The 18002-nt window shown below is 39.2% G+C and overlaps 1 protein-coding gene across 1 annotated transcript in view; it reads right to left on the minus strand.

Moving 5' to 3' along the window:
- Positions 1–430: 430 nt before the first annotated feature.
- Positions 431–18002, minus strand: part of ROR2 (receptor tyrosine kinase like orphan receptor 2) — a 149778-nt gene continuing 132206 nt past the window's right edge. Inside the window, exons 5-9 of the mRNA XM_074532663.1 lie at positions 17831–17955; positions 13972–14286; positions 12053–12298; positions 10240–10442; positions 431–8582 (exon numbers count right to left, since the gene is read on the minus strand). Coding sequence (XP_074388764.1) covers positions 7140–8582; positions 10240–10442; positions 12053–12298; positions 13972–14286; positions 17831–17955 — 2332 coding nt within the window. The 3' untranslated portion in view covers positions 431–7139. The remainder of the gene's footprint in view (positions 8583–10239; positions 10443–12052; positions 12299–13971; positions 14287–17830; positions 17956–18002) is intronic.

Raw genomic sequence — 18002 nt, forward strand, 5'->3', positions numbered from 1 at the left:
TCCAGTTCTCCCTCCCCCTCCTCCAAAAGACCCTCTTATGTTAGCACATTTTAATATGCATGAACAAAGCAGGTATATTAACTCCCACTTATTAAAATCAGATAATTGCAAATATGTATGTGGGTTTGTGGGTTTCCAAGTAAAGTCAGAAAAAAAAGAGGTTTTCATTAATGTTATTTTGGCAAATATTTTCCCCATGGGCATGGGCTAGTGAACAAAATGATTACAAGAAATTACAGTATGTACCATGAGTACTTTTTGGTATGCACAGAACAATTTAAGTAATTATAATGTCACACTGCCACATGGAAAAAAAAACTAAAAAAAAAAACCCAAAAAACCCCCAAAAACCCCAGACTTTCTAATTTATTCAGAAAATTATACTCTCTTTACCACCTGATATAGAAGCTTCAAAAGCAAAATAACATTTTTAAAGGCATGTTTTAAGCACAATGTCAATTACAAGTTGGAGAGTGTTTATTTAAAAAAACAAAGTGAAAATTTCTTATGGCTTTAATCCAAATCCTTTTGAAGCTGCAGAGTTTTTCCCAATGACTTCAGCTGGCTTTGGTTCAGGCCTCAAAACCATTTGTCATTATAAGATACAACCACACATTTCAGACCAGCCCACCCCAGAGGAAGTGCTACACCTGCACCCGATGCACCCACAGGTAGGCAGCCTGCACCAAGCCCAGGGATGCCAGCAGCCTCTTAATCCACTGATCTCCTGGGGAACAGAGGATGCATTCCATAATGCCTTTATGCCATGTCTTGCATGAAGGCTCACCCACCATCAGGGTGCTGCTCTTGCCTGCAGTAAGCATTCCCTTGTATCCCATGTGTTTCCCTTCACAATGCCTGTAGAAGCACCCACAATTTTTCTGTTTACAGGAGAAAGAACAGAAACCTAAACAACTTACATGGGGTCCCACGCAGTGGCAAGTGACAGATGTGGACATTCAGTCCAGAATTAACCCCATTCCTCAAACAAAAATGATTAGGAAAAGTACTCAGCCCCAGCCCCCTGCCCTCATGCAGCACTGTCTCAGTGTCTCAGCACCTCCAACACAGTCGGTCAAGACGACTGGCTTGAGGCTGAGGAGAGTAAGAAGTATTCACACCATTCCATGCTGTGGCTTTTGCTGGATGTCCCAGAGCTGGAGGAGCCCTGATATCAAAGCATTCCATCTGTTTTGGAGATTAATTCCTCATTGGTTTTGTTGGATTTGCCTCTTTTAAACTGGGGAAGCTGTCTGCACAAAAGTAGCAGACACCAACAGCAGCGGACTGCTACAGCAGGTACCTGGATAAAAGAACAGGTAAAAAAAAAAATCACAAAAATAGTCACTAGTTATAAGGAAAGACATGAAAAAACACCAATGAACATCCAGCACTTATATTTCATAGGATGCAAAATTGCAGGCCACAGCAAAGTCAGGAACAAACTTGTGCTGAAAACCACAGATCCACACACCCTTTCAACCGGGAATGTCTACAAGTTAGTGAACAACAAAATTCTTACTCCACTGGCTTTTCAAAATGTCAGGACTGAGTCCATTCATAAGCATATCTATTTATAAATATATAAATTTTGTCTTTTAGTCTGCCTTAAGAAAACTTTCCATTTCTAAGTAGAGGAGATGTAATAGTGAACAGTGCTGTGGTTGTTCTCTGAGAAATATCTAAGAGAGGACAAGGGAGAGGGATATAATAAAGGCATAAGGAACAGAGGAAGCAAAGACATGTGTTTCCCTTCATAAAGAAACAAATATCTTCAAACACATACCTTCCCTTTACAAAGAAACAAATTTTTTATTCCTAGTGCTCTCAATGTTAGCAGTAAACAATTTGAAAGGTTTCCTCAGTATTTTGTTGTAAAATTATCAGCTGAGCTGGGAAGAGAGGAATTCACTGAGGAGACATGCATTTGGTATGGACACAAGATGATGGAACAAAAATGGACCACAGCATCCCTTCCTTGAGAAAAGCACATGGCTGCTAGCAGTTTGCAAGATATTTCTCCCACCACCTCAGGTTAACTCTCATAAAAATATTTAAATCTGATGTGAAAGTAATTAAAAGGAAAACCACATTAAGTTATGAAAATGTATCTGTAGGATTAACAAAAGAGCAAGGCAATGATCTTTATCATAACTGTAAAGCCTCAGACTACATTTGAGAATAATCAGCCTCAGCTGAAGTAATATTATATCTAAATTAAATTATTGTACCTTAAATGTTTCTGGTTTAAGTTACTTAGATATTCACTTCTTTAGTTTGCTGTTTTCCTATCCACCACCCTGTCTGTTAATTATTTTTTCATTCTGGAATGAATCTCTTTTGTTTCATAGTGCTGGTGGTTATCAAATAGCTACTTTAAAAGCAGACTAAGAATTAAACTTCTTGATGAGATTTAAAAAACTGATTGTTATGAATCAAAGCTACAACAGCACCAAACATCTCCAGTGACTAATTTATTAGTTCGAAAAGAAATATGCAAGAAGTCTATGTGGAGGGTGGTTCCTACAAAAACATTATTCTTCAGTAACAGATATAAAATATGGAGCAACAAGAACACTTTCTGTAATTCTACATGATGGTTTTTTATTACTTGTTGTATGGAATAAGCATTCAATTAAATTAAGGTAGTAGTTTTAATTTAAATTCCCCCCTCTAATTCCACTGCTTTTCAAGTTAACAATCTACTGAACAGATGGATTATTTCAGTTTTAGACAGAAGTTTTAAAAAGGACAGTTAAACCATCAGGTACACTGTAATTGAGATAAAGTAAAGTTCCTCTTTTAGATCAATAGAAATGAGAAGTAGCTACATGGGATTCTGTGTTCCCTCAGTATTTTATTATTTTAAATTCCGACTCTCCTGGAGATTTACAGCCCTCAGAACCCCATACTATTTCCAGCTCCTGCCATAACCTCTGTTACATTACTTCCCCCTGCTTGTGCAATCTTGAGGTATTCAACTAAGATTTAGAACCATTTTCTTTTTTAATTTTAATCAAAAATGGGGCCTGGATAGGACAAGAGGGACACAGTGACAGTGGAAACCCTCTCGGCAGTTCTACACGGAGGCAGTGCCCCATGGGGGCTGCTACAGGATTCCTCACTAGACTTTGTCCTGCTCTCACCACAGCCTCAAGGAGTGTGACTGAGTGGAAGCAGGGCCCAGTACACACCAGAGAAATTGGATTTGGATTCAGAGCTGCACACAATCTCACACAGCCCTGGGACAACAGCACATCACTTGCAAATATGTTTGTTCATTTTATTTGATGCTGAACACAGAGCTATGACCTTATATTCCAGATATTTTTTCTTGCAAAATGGGGCATGTGTGCACACAAACACATCCAGGGGTTGCCTTTTATTTGAGGTTACAAAACAAACCAGGTGGCCAGTCTTCTGCAGTGGCAACCTAGTGCTAGGAACACCCACTGTGTGGGGGTTTAAGAAGGAGAAATTGTTAAGAGTCCAGACACTACAACTTTATAACATCAATCATGGCACAAGCCAGGAACAGTAGGTGAAAAAGGTTTTTACAGCATTTTTCTGGAAAGGAAATCCTGCTGAACCAATTTTTCTGTATTTTATCACAGCGGACACAGTACATTTTGGTCTAGAGAAAGATGTGACGGACCCAGATAATACAGACTTGCTTTATCTTGCCAGGAGAACACGTTTAGTATTTCTTAACAGTCTTTAAGATTGTTTAGAATTCATATTGGTGATTGAAGGAGCCCATACTTGTCATATCTGGAAGCTGTGCAAAATGAAGACTATACAAGGTCCCTTTTGAAAAGCTAGAAACAAAATTCAGTTTTCTGGTAAGGTGGAACTAAAACTCATACACTGAGTCATGCCATTGCTTGTGCCATATGCTACTACTATTTGTATGTTACTATTCAGTTTTCCATTGTTTGAGCAAATCCCCAAAATTTTATTATAGTCATGGATTCCACTAATATTTATAGATTTATTCACAGAAAAAGAACATATATTGCTGTCCCTTACGATATGAATTTAGTCTCTTTCCTCAAAAAGAGGATGGTTTTAACAGTTGATTTTTTTCTTCATATTTTGGGTAACTGAAATGCTGGTTTGGAGTACAGCTTGCAGCAGCATTTGCCTGACTAGAAACAGAATTACTTTCTACCCATGGTGAAACTATGATTTAGGGTTTATTTGAAGCTACTACCCTCCATGCAGCTGGATGTTTCTCTCCTTACATCTGTTTTGTCAAACATCTCAAGGTCTGACATCTTTTGAGACTGTCCAACTCAGGAAATATTCTTGACCTCTCTTCCAGAAAGTGTCAGACCTTTTCCCTTTACTCCCACATAAGAGAAGTGAAATGATTCCTCTGAACACAAACCCAGTGAGTGACATCTGATGAACTCCTTAGACAGTAAGTGAGAAAAAAAATCAAATTCATCTCTCAAATAAAAGTTTGAGGTACTGTCGCCATGAAGAAAATTCCCTATGACTCCCCATGACTCATAGCCATGAAAAATACAAAAGCAAAGGATTTGTATGTCAGCAGGGAGTTTGTTCCTCTGTATGAGTCTTTAGGGAAATCACTGGATGAAACCAAGAGTAGTGATGTTTAGATGAAGGAATGAACCTGCCTATCAAAGTTTGTAGTAATGTCTGTTTGTAGTTAGAATTGTGGGTGAATCCTCAGATTTTATAGAGCTACCTATACTGCACTCTTTATAGCTTTGTCTTCCCTATAGTCTCAATGGGTAAAACAGAAGAAAACCCTGCAATAGTGTAGATCTTGGACAGTATCAGAACAGAAGTCAAACTGGAGCTAGTGACACATCTATAGTCAGTTTTTCCACTCAGACTATAGTGAATTTCTGTCTGTAGTGAATTTATGAGGCTTAAAGAAGAGAATCAGGAGTTTCCCAAACAATATTAAAATCACACAAAGTCATAATGCTGACTACTAGAAATAGGCTAAACTTCAGACAGTGGTCTACAGAAGCTTCCAGTGACTGCTACTCATTTGCTTACTTATCTTTTCTCTCACTGACAAATCTGTGGTATAACTGAACCCTTTTCTCTCCATTTACCCTGAAGTAAGTTAGCAAAGGAACAAAGAAAGACAGTGTAGTTGATTAATCAAGTTCATTTATCTGAGATAAGGAAATCTAGAAAAAAACAAAGAACGTCATGTAAATAAATGTCACCTTTTTTTTCTTTTTTATTTGTCCTTTATTTAGTAAAAGCACCCAAAGCTGCATTATATTAACACAAGTAATAAAGCTTTCATATTTTATTCCTACCAGTGCATTTCCAAGTCCAGGTGAAATGCCGGAAATAAGTAATGCTGCCATACCTTGAACACAGGGTGAAGATCACAATGATACATGACTTACAAGTGAATCCCAATGTCATAAAACAAAAACTTGCAGTTTAAAGTGTGAAGCCTGTAACTTAAGCAATTGAGGCCATTTCTATTTCCACAAAGTACCATAACAAAAACAGTGCCTGTAGGATAACATACTTCATCATACCTTTTGCATCACTTTATTGAATACTCCATGTCGGATGTAGAACTTACAGCTATAGTGTGTGTTGGCTACAATGCTACAATGAGAATGTGTACCGCTTGTATTACAGAAAGGGGTAATGAAATGAACGGACCTGTCTGCATGTTTAACAAAATGGAACAGCAATACCATAAAACTGCACCACATGTGAATATTGGTGAATGGTTAAGTTATACAGTCATTCATTCAAAAAGTCCAGATATTTCAATGAAAAAAACGTATATAAAATGTAGTAGAACATAAATTACATTTAAAGGTCTGTACACGATTCATCCTGCAAATAGAAGCACAAAACCAGCACCTTGTATATTACTGCTTATTTTGGTCTTCTAAAGTTCAAAGATCATTTTTACTAAAAAGTCGGGATAAAAACATGGTATCACATGCAATCCAGCAGTAACTGTGGTAAATCAAGTAAGTCTGTAACCCCGCACAAAACCCAACACTTTTACAATGTAGGAACACACATGTGGAGCCCTTTTCTATACTTGATAACCAATTAAAGTTGGATTTATTAAGTTAGTGCACACCTATAATATCCCCTACAATATCCCCATTTTTGGTTAACAGTGTATTAAGGCTGTTTGCTGTTGAAAATACACAGCAGAGAAGGAATACTTTCATCCACAAATGCAGTCAGATGATCTCATTTGGAAGCTCCTGTCAGTCATTCACCCAAACTGATGAAAGAAATCCATCCTTTCTCTTCTCATGATACTCCACAAGCTGTTGTGGATACTCTAGCTCTATGTGAGTTCAAAATCATTTGGATAAATTCACGGTAGAAAATTCCATCAAAGGCTATTTAACAAAAAAAAAATTCCACTTCTGTCTTGGAAAGGCCCTTAGCCATGAATTGCTGGAGGCTGGGGCAATACCCTGGGAAATTTCTGTGAGTGAAATTGCCCTTGCAGTCTATCCCTTGGCAGGCATTATCGATGGTCTTTCAAGACATGCTACTGGGCTGGACCCATGGTCTTACTCACCACAGGCAATTTTATGTTCAGTTTCCTCCTTTCCTTCTTATTGTAATACAAACACAGATCATTATTCTCAATTTAGATCTTCAGACTCAAAAAGCAAACAACAATCTTGTGTTCATTATGTTGAAAAGATAAATACTACAAACTAAGCTGTCCATCACATCCAGGGCACTTCTTTTTGCTTAGAGCAATTCTGCAACCATAGCTGGATTCCTTTTTGTGTTATTGGCTTAAGCATAATTCACTAACATTACACTCATATATCATGATATACATGATGTGCAATGCTACTCTGCAACATGTTGCACAGCAACAGTACATATTTAAAAAGCAGCTCCTCTCAAGAACTCTAGGACAGTAAAAAAGATTAAACCTAGCGAGTCTATACCACCATATTTGAAAAATCTGCTGGTGGCAATGGTCACTAGACCTGGTATGTCATTACTGCTGCACTTTTAAATGGATGTTGCTTTTTTTTAGTTTTGTTTCTTTGAGTCAGACCAAAATTACTCTACTAAGCCTAAGGATATACTGTCTCCGTGCATGGAAGCGATGTGGAATTCTTAGCAATAGGCCAAATTCCTTAGGCTTCTGATTGAATTTCTGCTTCATCCATCTGAAGTGTGTCATTATCACCCAGCAATTCTGTTTCAGGCACCGAGCCCTCTTCCTCCTCCTCCTCCTGGACAGGGTTCTGGGCAATATCTTCTGTTCCATTGTGTGTGTCATCTGTGCCTTCCGACAGCAGAGCAGCCCTGTCGGCCACCGACGCATTGGAAGGTGCTGTTGTTACATAGCCTGTGCTGGTGGATCCGCTCCCGCTGTGGTGGGAGCCTGGCTTGGGAATGATCTGGGGAGGTATCTGCTGAGGAGCCATTTGCATTGGAATTTGGACAGGATAAAAATTTGGCAAGTAAGCACCATAGGCAGGCATTGGCTGGTAACCATTGACTGGAATGTAGAGCTGAGGAGGCGGGACCACTGGTCTCATCTGGCCTTTCATTTGTATGAACTGAGGTTGAGGGAAGGCTGGAGCTTTCTGCTTCGGTCCAATGTATCTAGCATTGCTGACATTGCTAACAGGGCTGGTGCTGAGAGAACTTGTTTGTGTGGTGTTGCTTGCCCCAGAAGTTTGCGCTGAGCTGTTGTAATTAGAAAGGTTCCCCCATGTTCTTAATCTGTTATGTATATCTTTAAATCTTGGTCTTCTGTTGGGAAATTCATTCCAACACTCCAACATCAAAGTGTATATCCATGTGGGGCAGTCATCGGGACACGGCAAAACTTGTCGGTTCCTGATCATCTCAATGACATCCTGGTTGGAATAACCACAGTAAGGCTGCAGGCCATAGCTGAAAACTTCCCACAACACAACTCCGTATGACCATATATCCGAATCAATAGAAAACTTGCCATACATAATAGCCTCAGGGGACATCCACCGGATAGGAAGAAGGGAATTTCCCATCAGTTTGTAGTAATCAGCAGCATAAACTTCCCTGAAAAGGCCCAAATCAGATATTTTCACATTCAGTTTATCGAACACCAGTATATTTCTCGTCGCCAAGTCCTTGTGGACAACATGGTGGCTAGAAAGATATTCCATTCCTGCAGCTATCTGAGTCACAATGTGAAAAAAGTCTGCCGGTTCCAGAGTGGATTTTACTGTCTTGTCATCATCAGTGCTGCCAACATCCGAGTGGGGAGATCTCATCACCAGGAACTCATGGAGATCACTGTGGGAACAATAACTAAATATCATACTTACAGGTTGTTCCTTTGTCACTATTCCCAGCAAACAAACTATGTTTGGGTGTTGTAATCGTGATCTCATCATTGCCTCATGTTTAAATTCCTCCCGAAGAGCCAGTTCTGCTTTGTCTTTAAGTGTCTTAATGGCAACGGCTTGTGTCTGTTCACCTGGTGCTGTACCAAAGAGATGCCCCTTGTAGACTTTTCCAAATCTCTCCTCTCCTAGTTCCTCCATAAATCTCACAGTGGACAGATTAATTTCTTTAAGCTTAGCCTAAAATGAAGAAAAGATAGTCAGAAAAAAAAAATCACAACTTTTTCTGAACATCAGGATCACTTATTAAAGATCCCCAGGTGAGATCTCCAAATGGAACAAAAATTGGGCCAAAAGAAGTTTTCTGGTTTTTTGTGTATTCACATCAGTATATTGATTTCACAATTTACCTTGAAATGAGTTACACTGTTATCAGAAGTATAAATTGCATTACACTAGAGGATAATGGGTAGAATTCTTTTTATAAAGGAGTGGCCACACTTCCTGAAAGCTAAATGAATATTGGGTTCAGAGTAAATCTGGCAAGCAATGACATCTATTGACTGCAGCTGCACTTTGCCTGCAGACCGGCCCCGAGCTGCCCCAGGGATGTCTGTGAGAAAAGCAAGGAGGCTGAGGAGGTGGCAGTCTCAGAGTGAACTGAAACATCCTTTCCAGCAGAAGAAGGAACAAAATCTCTCCTTCAGTTCTGCAGTACCAGATAATGCTCTTTCTTTGTTTCACTATGGGAATGGTCCCTGCCCATGGGCAGCAGTGTACAGTACCACTGCTGAGGAACCTTGAGCTAGCTTTGATAAAGATGGGGTGGAATTGGAAAAGAAAGGAGAAGGAATTTCTCTTTGGTACTTGGAGTAAAAGGCTGCAAATCTAAGAGTGGGAAATCCCCAGAGCCCTCCGTCTGCAGCTGGAAGGGAAAGCAAGGCAGTTTGTGATAGTGATGTAATGTGTCTGTCCTGATCAGCATGGGATGGAGGAGACCCTGACCTAATGAGGTGCAGTTGGCACAGCTTCACATACAGGGCACCACAGCATGAGGGAGCAGGGCAGGCTGGGGAGATGTTTTAGCCGGTGATTTGGGGACAACTGATTTTAGTGTCCAACAGCCTACAGACTGGGCTGGAAAATTTCCTTCAAATCTTCAGATTAACTCACAAAATCATAGCAATTAGTTACAATTGGTAATATTCATCAAATACTCTACAGTTTGCTGAACAGATGTTGCCAACTTCCAAAGTAAGCATTGTTTTTTAGAGCTTGCATCTTGTAAATGCTGTGATTAAAAATTCAACATTAGCTCTGAACAGGACTTTAGTTCAGAGATCAATTAGCTGACCTAGAAAATCCTGTGCAGGAGCTGACATATGTAGACATGACTTCAAAGCTATTTTCCTTTCACCGTCCTTTGTGATTTCACAGCCTTGGAAACATGTTGCATGCCATCTCAGCTCTCAACTCACTTATGGATAAGAACACCAGAGTCTTGTGCTGAAGAATTAGAACAAGAAACCCCAGGGTGCATCATGCTTTAAACAGGCAAACAGGCCATGTCATTACCAGGAGCAAAAATGAGCTGCAGGCTGAAGACTGGATCAGAAATGACCACTTTCCAAGTCACTTAGACAACAGGCAGAATGGCAATTGATGGGTAAGGACAAGTGCCATTAAATACTGTGTACTGAAAGTTGTTGTCCAAGATCATGATTTCCAGAGACACCTACAAAGTGCAATACCTGGTTTTCCCTGAAGTAGATGGCCTCAACACTACGAAAATTAGGTCCCCAACAACATGGCTCAATTTGAACACAGACAACATGAGACGCTGAAAATCACTGCACTTTGAAAATACTTGGGCCTGAGCAAACTGTGTAAGAAATACCTGTTTATGTTGATTAATGAGTGGCATTTCCATGTCTTGGCTGGGAGATGCCATCAGCTGGCGGCGCTGTGGTGTAGCAGCAGATGCCTTCTGCTTGTTTCTGCACATGCAGACCAGGAAGAAAAGGCAGGCTATCACTAGAGGGATGGCTATGCTGGGAACAAGGATGTAGAGGATTCCCATTTTGCTGCTGTCACGTGGACCTGTCAAGCACAGAAATGGTTACAGTAAGTATTTTTAAGCTATTTGATAGTAACACAAATGATTATTAATACTATATTTTAAATCAAAAGTAAACTATACCCTGAAAACAGAAGTCACATTGCCTTCTCCTCTTTCTTCATAATTTTCCATTATATATTTCAAAAAAGCTTGAAAGGAAATAGCAATTGGCAGTTTGAAGATAAACTAGGAGCCCCATATTTAATGCGTGGGCCATAACAGTATGTGATTAATTTTACTTTAATTTTGAGATTTCCAGTTGAGGAAACCATAGACCAGGTATCAGTGCATTGTCCTGCTCAGGGCATAAAGAACAAGTGAACAATCTCTATCACAATATATAAACCAGTGAGTTCAATGTGACCCAGAAAACAACACAGTCTGACCCATTCTCATAGATTCAGTCATTTTATCAACACTTGGCCCATTTTTTACCTCTACTGGTGCTACTTCTGCCCAGAATAAAATAAGTTGCACTTCTCATTAGTGGAGATATGATTTGTTCTGTACTTAATAGAATTGCAGAGCTTTTATGTTAGAGTGAGAAAGACATGAAAGAGCCACCAATACATTTAGGTCTGGAACCTTCCTAAAACATTTTTTCACTTAATACTTTGAGACTTTAGGAAAGCCTAGTGATGTCAAAAATGTTCACTGGAACTGCCTGGGATGTTTTCTGTAACCTGTGGTTTTGCTATTTGTGGCAACTGCTTTCACCACAACCACATCCCAGTGTTATCTTTACCCTATGGTACATGCAATGTAGAAATTTATTATAAATGTCAAATCATGTTACTGCACAAAAGTGAAGTAACTAAAAAATTTTGTATTAGTTCTGAGCAGTTTTAGAGATCCACGTAATCCACTTTTATGGCTTCCATGACAGATCTGTATCTTGCTGCAGGAAGCATGCTTTTCTTCCTAATGACTTACAGTATTAGCTGTCATATCCGAAGACACTGTCATATCCAAACACAATTACCAATGTGTGAAGTCCACTATGTGTGTACACCAACACTGGGAAAATGAGCAGAACAATCTATGAGAGCAGTGCTTTTTATTTTTGCAAACAGTTGTGCTGTACAGAGCCACTAGCAGCTAGTGTAGGACTTGCTGATAAGATCATCTGCTTTATGCACTTCAAATGGCGTTGTTTCTGCACTTGAAACGGTTTCTTTCCAGCCAGGCATGGTGCTATATCTCCCTCTATAGGATTTGAAAATCTTTGCTGCCTGCAAGATGTCAATACAGAGCAAGAGAATGTACCCTCGGAGCAGCGTGAGCAAACCAAGCACATACCAGTGATTTGCATGTGAAATCTGTCATTTGACAAGTCAAAATAAAAACTGCAGCATCAAACAGAGGCTTAGTTCAGACAAGCCTCCAGTATATAATAAAAAATGGTAAGAATACCTTACAAACTCGTTCTCCGGAAAACATTAAACAATTACAACACAAAACAAAGTTGCTGCAGGTTAAACATAAAGAAGTATAACCCTCCTAAATTAATTGTAATTGTAATAACCAGGAACATTCAAAATTACACAGGATTCAGAACAGTAGTAGGAGAAAAAAGAAAGAGAATACATACTACAAGAAGGTATGTCACACAGTTCCATGCGTACGTTTTTATTCTTTGTAAAACACCACGGCCCATCCATTTGACCTCCAGGATTTCGACAATACGCATGTCCTCCACCTAGCTCTGGAAACTGTGTGCTTGTCAGATCATGGTTGTGGGGACTCTGTGAGTCCCAGAGTTGGCAAGTGTGGCCTGACTTGGTAACACTGACGGTCCCTCTGTAGTCAGCTCCAGAGCCGTTGTAGCACTGATGATCTAAAATACAGGGTTTGGGAAAATGTTAGAAAAATCAAAACAATCAAGGGACACCATGACAAAAACAAGTGAAGTCTACAGAACATGTATGCAAACAAGTACTTAAATTTAGGTACCTTGAGATTTCATTAAATCTGTTCACTTTGAAATTTCAGTTCTGTATGTATCTGTACTTTTACACCCAGTTATTTCTGGATTATGTCCTGAAATGTCTCAGCTCTATGGTACACACGAGTACTCTCAATTCTGAATTCAAATGGAGACTAAGAAGCATGTATGGACCTTTAGATACAGAACATGACAAGTTAAAGTAAATCAGAGATATGAGTTTCCCTTCAGTAAAAGTCTCCAGATATCAAAAATGAAAACTTTTGCTTGTCATAACCTTCCCATTTCCTTCACACTGATCACTTGCTATAGAAATCAGTTAAAGCCTCATGCCTCTGTTTCCTTATTTTCATCTTTAGAAAGAAAGGATTCAGGATCTTCCTCTTTTTAGAAGCATCACTTTCATATTTGTTGGACCCACACCTTTATTCTTTGTTTGGCTGCCATCCTCTCTTCATACTCTTTGAATGCTTGTCTTCTATATGCATCATCCGAGCTGAATCATGCATTTTTGCAATATTACCTCCTCCATTTTTCTGTTCTCCCCTCTCCAACACTCAGGAATCCAGCTCTCTCAAACCCCACAAATACTCAAGTGCAGATGTTCCATCAGTGGTAGCACCATTGGCTCTGAGAATCACGGACAACTTTCACCAGATGTTTTACTGATTTTGTTCTCATGCCTTTTGCTTGGTATCTCTTCCCTGTCTGATTTGTCTCTGTCATTGTATTCTCAGTTACTTCTTTTTCCCAACTACACTACATTATTTATGTAAAAGCACAGAACTAGTCTTTCATGTCCAACATTATGCCATGGCTCCTGCTCCTAACTGTGGATACAGACAGAATCCACAGATAGTCAGAATAATCTTATTCTACACTGTACTTTAAACATCTTTGGTCTGAGTTTTCTTATTGAACAATGTAGGGGGTTGTGATTAATTGCTATGAAATGGAGCAGTCAGGAAGACTGCATACAATTAGTGACAACAGAACAGCCCTTCTACTTTTGGATGTAAATACAAATTCAAGATCAATGTTTTCACCCATCCCGTTTGGGTAAAGGAAGATAATTGCACTCCATGTTCAATTTACAGGATTAATATTCCTGTGGGTTCCCATACAGAAAGAATGAACACTAGGTGGTTAGTTCCCTGACAGATCTTCCAGTGATGCTTCAACAAACTATATGAAGTTAATCAATAGGTAAACAAAACTCTTAAATAGATCTATGGGGAGGCTCACCCAAAAAGGCAAGGACTGAGCCAGGTGGGAGGCAACACTCTGAAAATCTGCATCAAATCAGCCAGGTGAACAGGAAGTTTTATAGCCCTGGCTGGTTGATATAACACATTCTGCTGTACAAGCAGCATCCTTTAGGCTTCCTTGCCATCCTAACTCTGCTTTACAACACTGCAAGATTATGGTCAGTATTAACAAGATAAAAATGAGTAGTTCAGCACTTTCTTTACAAAAAGAATGGCTGATAAAATATTGTCTCTCAGACACAATGAAAAGAAACATCAAGCTGTACTTTTTCCCAGTGATGAAACACATGAACTTACATCGGCTCAGTCTCTCCACAGGGATCCCAATTCTTATGCAGTTGGCTGCTTCCAAGGTGTCTGGTCGCGGGAGGTCCTCACACTTAGGCAACTGTAGCTGCATCAAAATGAGGGGGTTTGACCTAGCAATGTTGTACTCCTGCCTACAGAGATCATTCTCCAGAACTTCACATTCATCCCGGCACAGCTCCCGTGGCTTAGGGGTGCGGGAACGCTCATCGCACAGGGGAAACACGAAGTGGCAGAAGGAAGGTATGGCGAACTGCGAGCACTGGTCAGACAAATGCGTCGAAGTGCCTATCATGGTAAACGCAGCTGCAAGGCAACAAAAATGCAGACGAGTATTGATTCATAGCATGAGAAAAAACTTCATTTTCATGTCATTTACCTTCAACATCCTTAATCTTTCCTTAAGGGTCTGAAAGCCTACTGGTAAATGAGGTGATTTCTGCTGTAAAGGAGGGTTGACAAATGCAGGAAGAAAACCCAACATCCCAGTGTTCCTCTGACATCTGCACAGAGCTTGTAGGCCTCAGCTCCCAGAAATTAACCCACATGATTACTGTTGCTCAGACTACTGGCTAATTTTAACTTATAAGGATCAAAAGCAAAGAAAGGCAAGATAAACCTGCCAGAATACTGGTATGTATTTCCAAAGTTCCTAAAACATAAAATAAAATACATAAAATCTGAACAAGGATTCTTCCTAACTTCTTCTTCCTGTAGACATTTTGATAAATAAGTAAGTGTTTTTCAAAGCTTGTCAGGCAAAAATAAGTGTATCATTGATATTTGGGAAGACATGGCTTTAAATCGACATGAGAAGCCTAACAGGCAGCAGCTTTGTGGAAAATTAATGTAATCAGTCTCAGCATGCTGATCACATTAAGACAAATGTTATAATGAGTTAGGAATGTAATTCTTCCCTTCAGCTCTCAGCACCTACATGCTAACATTTAGCTCAAAATTTTCTTGCACATTGCAAAGGAAAGACATATATCTGTGTGCATGATGCATCTGGTGCTGAATCAACCTTTAAATGTAGGAACATTCACTCCCCCAGTAAATCATCATTCATGAGTGAGAGTTGCTAGACGGCATGTTCCACCAACTCACACTGTAAAAAGAGAGGAAACGCTATTCAGCAGTCTATTTACAACCTACAAATAAAGTCTTTCTCTCTTGTCCAGCTCTCTCCTTTCAATCATCTATTTCCTGTGGACACATGGTACCACAGAATCTCTTCCTGAACACCAAACATGCAACAAGCAGCTGCAAATCTAGCTTTTTAGACTGTTTACACCTTTGCTTATTTTAATTCCAAAATAGTAATGCAGGAACACAACCACTTATCAGTCATACTGGGAACACTGCATGCAAGCAGACCATCAGGCCTCACATATGCTTGTCGCAAAGACTAAAATGGAAAAAATAAAACTGAAGGACTGAAGTAGTCACTGTCAGTTGCTTGAAACTCCACACTAAGTTTTGTGAAGGTATTTCATTACAGAATTTAGATCATCGTGAGAGAAAAGAGCACAACTTACAATTATATCTTTATTTTAATGGAAGGTGCAAAAGTCAGCAGTACCGTGTGGTAGCATCTAAGGGGTTTATATTTTATTTATTAAACAGATGTTAAACAGCATAGCTGAGATCTCAGCAGCCAAACACATATACATGGGTCAGGCATCAGTTCTGTGTGCTATTCATTGTTGGCCTTCCAGTCTTTCAAGCCACATCTAAAGATTTTCTCCAGAAATGTAATAATTTTTTTAACCAAAGGGTGCTACTCTCACCCAATCACATGGCCAGGACCAAAAAGCACAAGGGTCCATGGCGACAAAGAATATATATTTCTCACAAGAGTACAGCAGGGAAATGAAACTCCAGAATGAAAATTCCCCACAGATGTAACCTGGCTAAATGCTCCTTGAGTTGGACAGTAGGTGTCCCCACTTCCCATGCACATTGCAACACACCATCAAAAACTGCAGTTAGGAGGTATGAGCAAAACTATCAGCAAAATCTCAACAGCAACTATACAGCTTTTTTCAACTATTTCCTTTACCTGACAAGTTACTGCAATTTCAAAAGTACCCTGTCATACGGGTATAGAACACCCAGTCTCACAATATCTGCTTGACATATAATATGGCTTACAAGAACCAATAATGCTATGAAATCCTCATGGTACTTTTGCATAAGATGTCTAGTATGACCTTCAAAAGCATACAGTTTGAAAATGCTATATTATTATTAAATGCAATAATGATGATGATGATGATGATGATAATAATAATATCAATAATAATAATAATAATAATAACAATGCTACATTATTAATTATAAAATTCTATATTACAACATTTTATTATTATTAATAAAATGCTACATTATTAAAGACTGTCATAACTGCCTAGCTAGGCACTGGGCAGCTCTAAATGGTGTTCTCAGCATCTTCCTGAAACAGAACATCAGGAATTCCATCAGGAATTCTCCTCAACTGCAAACCAGAGAGTTCCAACACCCTAGCTTTGGAAATCTAACAGATAATTGGTAATATTAGGAAACCAGCAGCCAGGTCATCAGTGCCCATGTTCCATATCCCAGAAACAAGTACAGCTCAATCAATAAACATTTTCTGGGTAATATCACAGTTTTTTGTTGTTAAGTTTGGTTTTGGTTTTTGAAGAGAACATTATGAACATAATTCACAGAATTACAGATTTAATAATTCCAGATAGTTAAACACTTCCATATTGCTGAAAAACATCCAAACAGGACAGAGATTATGTAGCTGGTGAAAAAAGAAAAAAAAGGATCAATATGTATTAATTAATAGCATAATGTTTAAAGAGGCTGGAGTTGCAATGCAGTACAGGAGAAGGGTGGGAGTAGAATGTGTTGTAATAGCGTAAGTGAAGGTCAGCACCTGGATTTTGCCAGTCCCAGAACCTGGTCACCATTTCAAGAACAGGAAAAAAAAAAGGACTTGGATTCCTGGATTAACAATGAATCTTCAAGGTAATGTCTTTAGGGAGTTAGAGCTGACAAGTGAAGTTAAACCCTTTTTGGCAACTAGTTATGCTGAAGTTGGAGAGTCCATTAGTGAGCTGTATCTGGCCGGATGCAAATCAGGTCCTGCTGGACTGACCTAATTTGCTAAACACTATGACAAACAGTTTGCTCTATTCCATGGGTTCATTCTGCTTGCTCTACTTTGTGTACGTCAGAGTCACAGCTGCTAAAATCAGCTAGCTGATATCCAGTGAAGAAAACCCATGTTGATGTACAGCCCATTAAAAATCATTAAGGTTTTGGATGCATGTTTGCAACTCTGTACTAGAAGTATGTTCAGAGAAAGATTAAACATAGGCAGAGCACAGGAAGGTCAACTTTGTTTTATATAAATCAACATGAAATCCAGACTCTGCCAGAATTATGCAAAAAGGAAAGAAGCCCAAGGGAAAGGCCACCTGACGCTTTTGCAAGAAAATAAAAGATCAGTGCTTTTTCACTCTATCACAAATCCATTTAAAAAAATCAAAATCTTCTTTTTGAATCCATCATGTAAAAAGCTCCAGTATAAACTAGAAGCTGTTAAAAATTCAGTACTCTAACATTTCACTTAAGGACATGGAATAAGCTTTACATATTACCACAGATACTCATCTTCCTTGCTCCAAATTTTATTAACTGCTCAAGTGGGAAACAGGCTCACCACCTCAAAACCTTAATATAAAGATGTCTTCATCATTGGCTGACAAAACAAAAAGGATGATAGCACTGTTTTTACCTGAACTGGATACTTTTATGAATGTTTCTTTCTCCCTGCTAAAGAGATGTGTAAGCTTACCAGTAATTCGGTTTTCAATTTCCCCTTGCATCTGGAGGGAGTCCACATAAATGGTTCTGTTTCCAATGATCCGTGCACACGCAATTCCCCTATATGGCTGACAGAACCCATCTTCATGGTAATCTCTGCAAAAGACATGTTAGGATTTCATATGCAGATGTCTCTCTGCTGC

This window comes from Zonotrichia albicollis, chromosome Z, assembly GCF_047830755.1.
Source record: "Zonotrichia albicollis isolate bZonAlb1 chromosome Z, bZonAlb1.hap1, whole genome shotgun sequence".
In the NCBI taxonomy this organism is placed as follows: domain Eukaryota; kingdom Metazoa; phylum Chordata; class Aves; order Passeriformes; family Passerellidae; genus Zonotrichia; species Zonotrichia albicollis.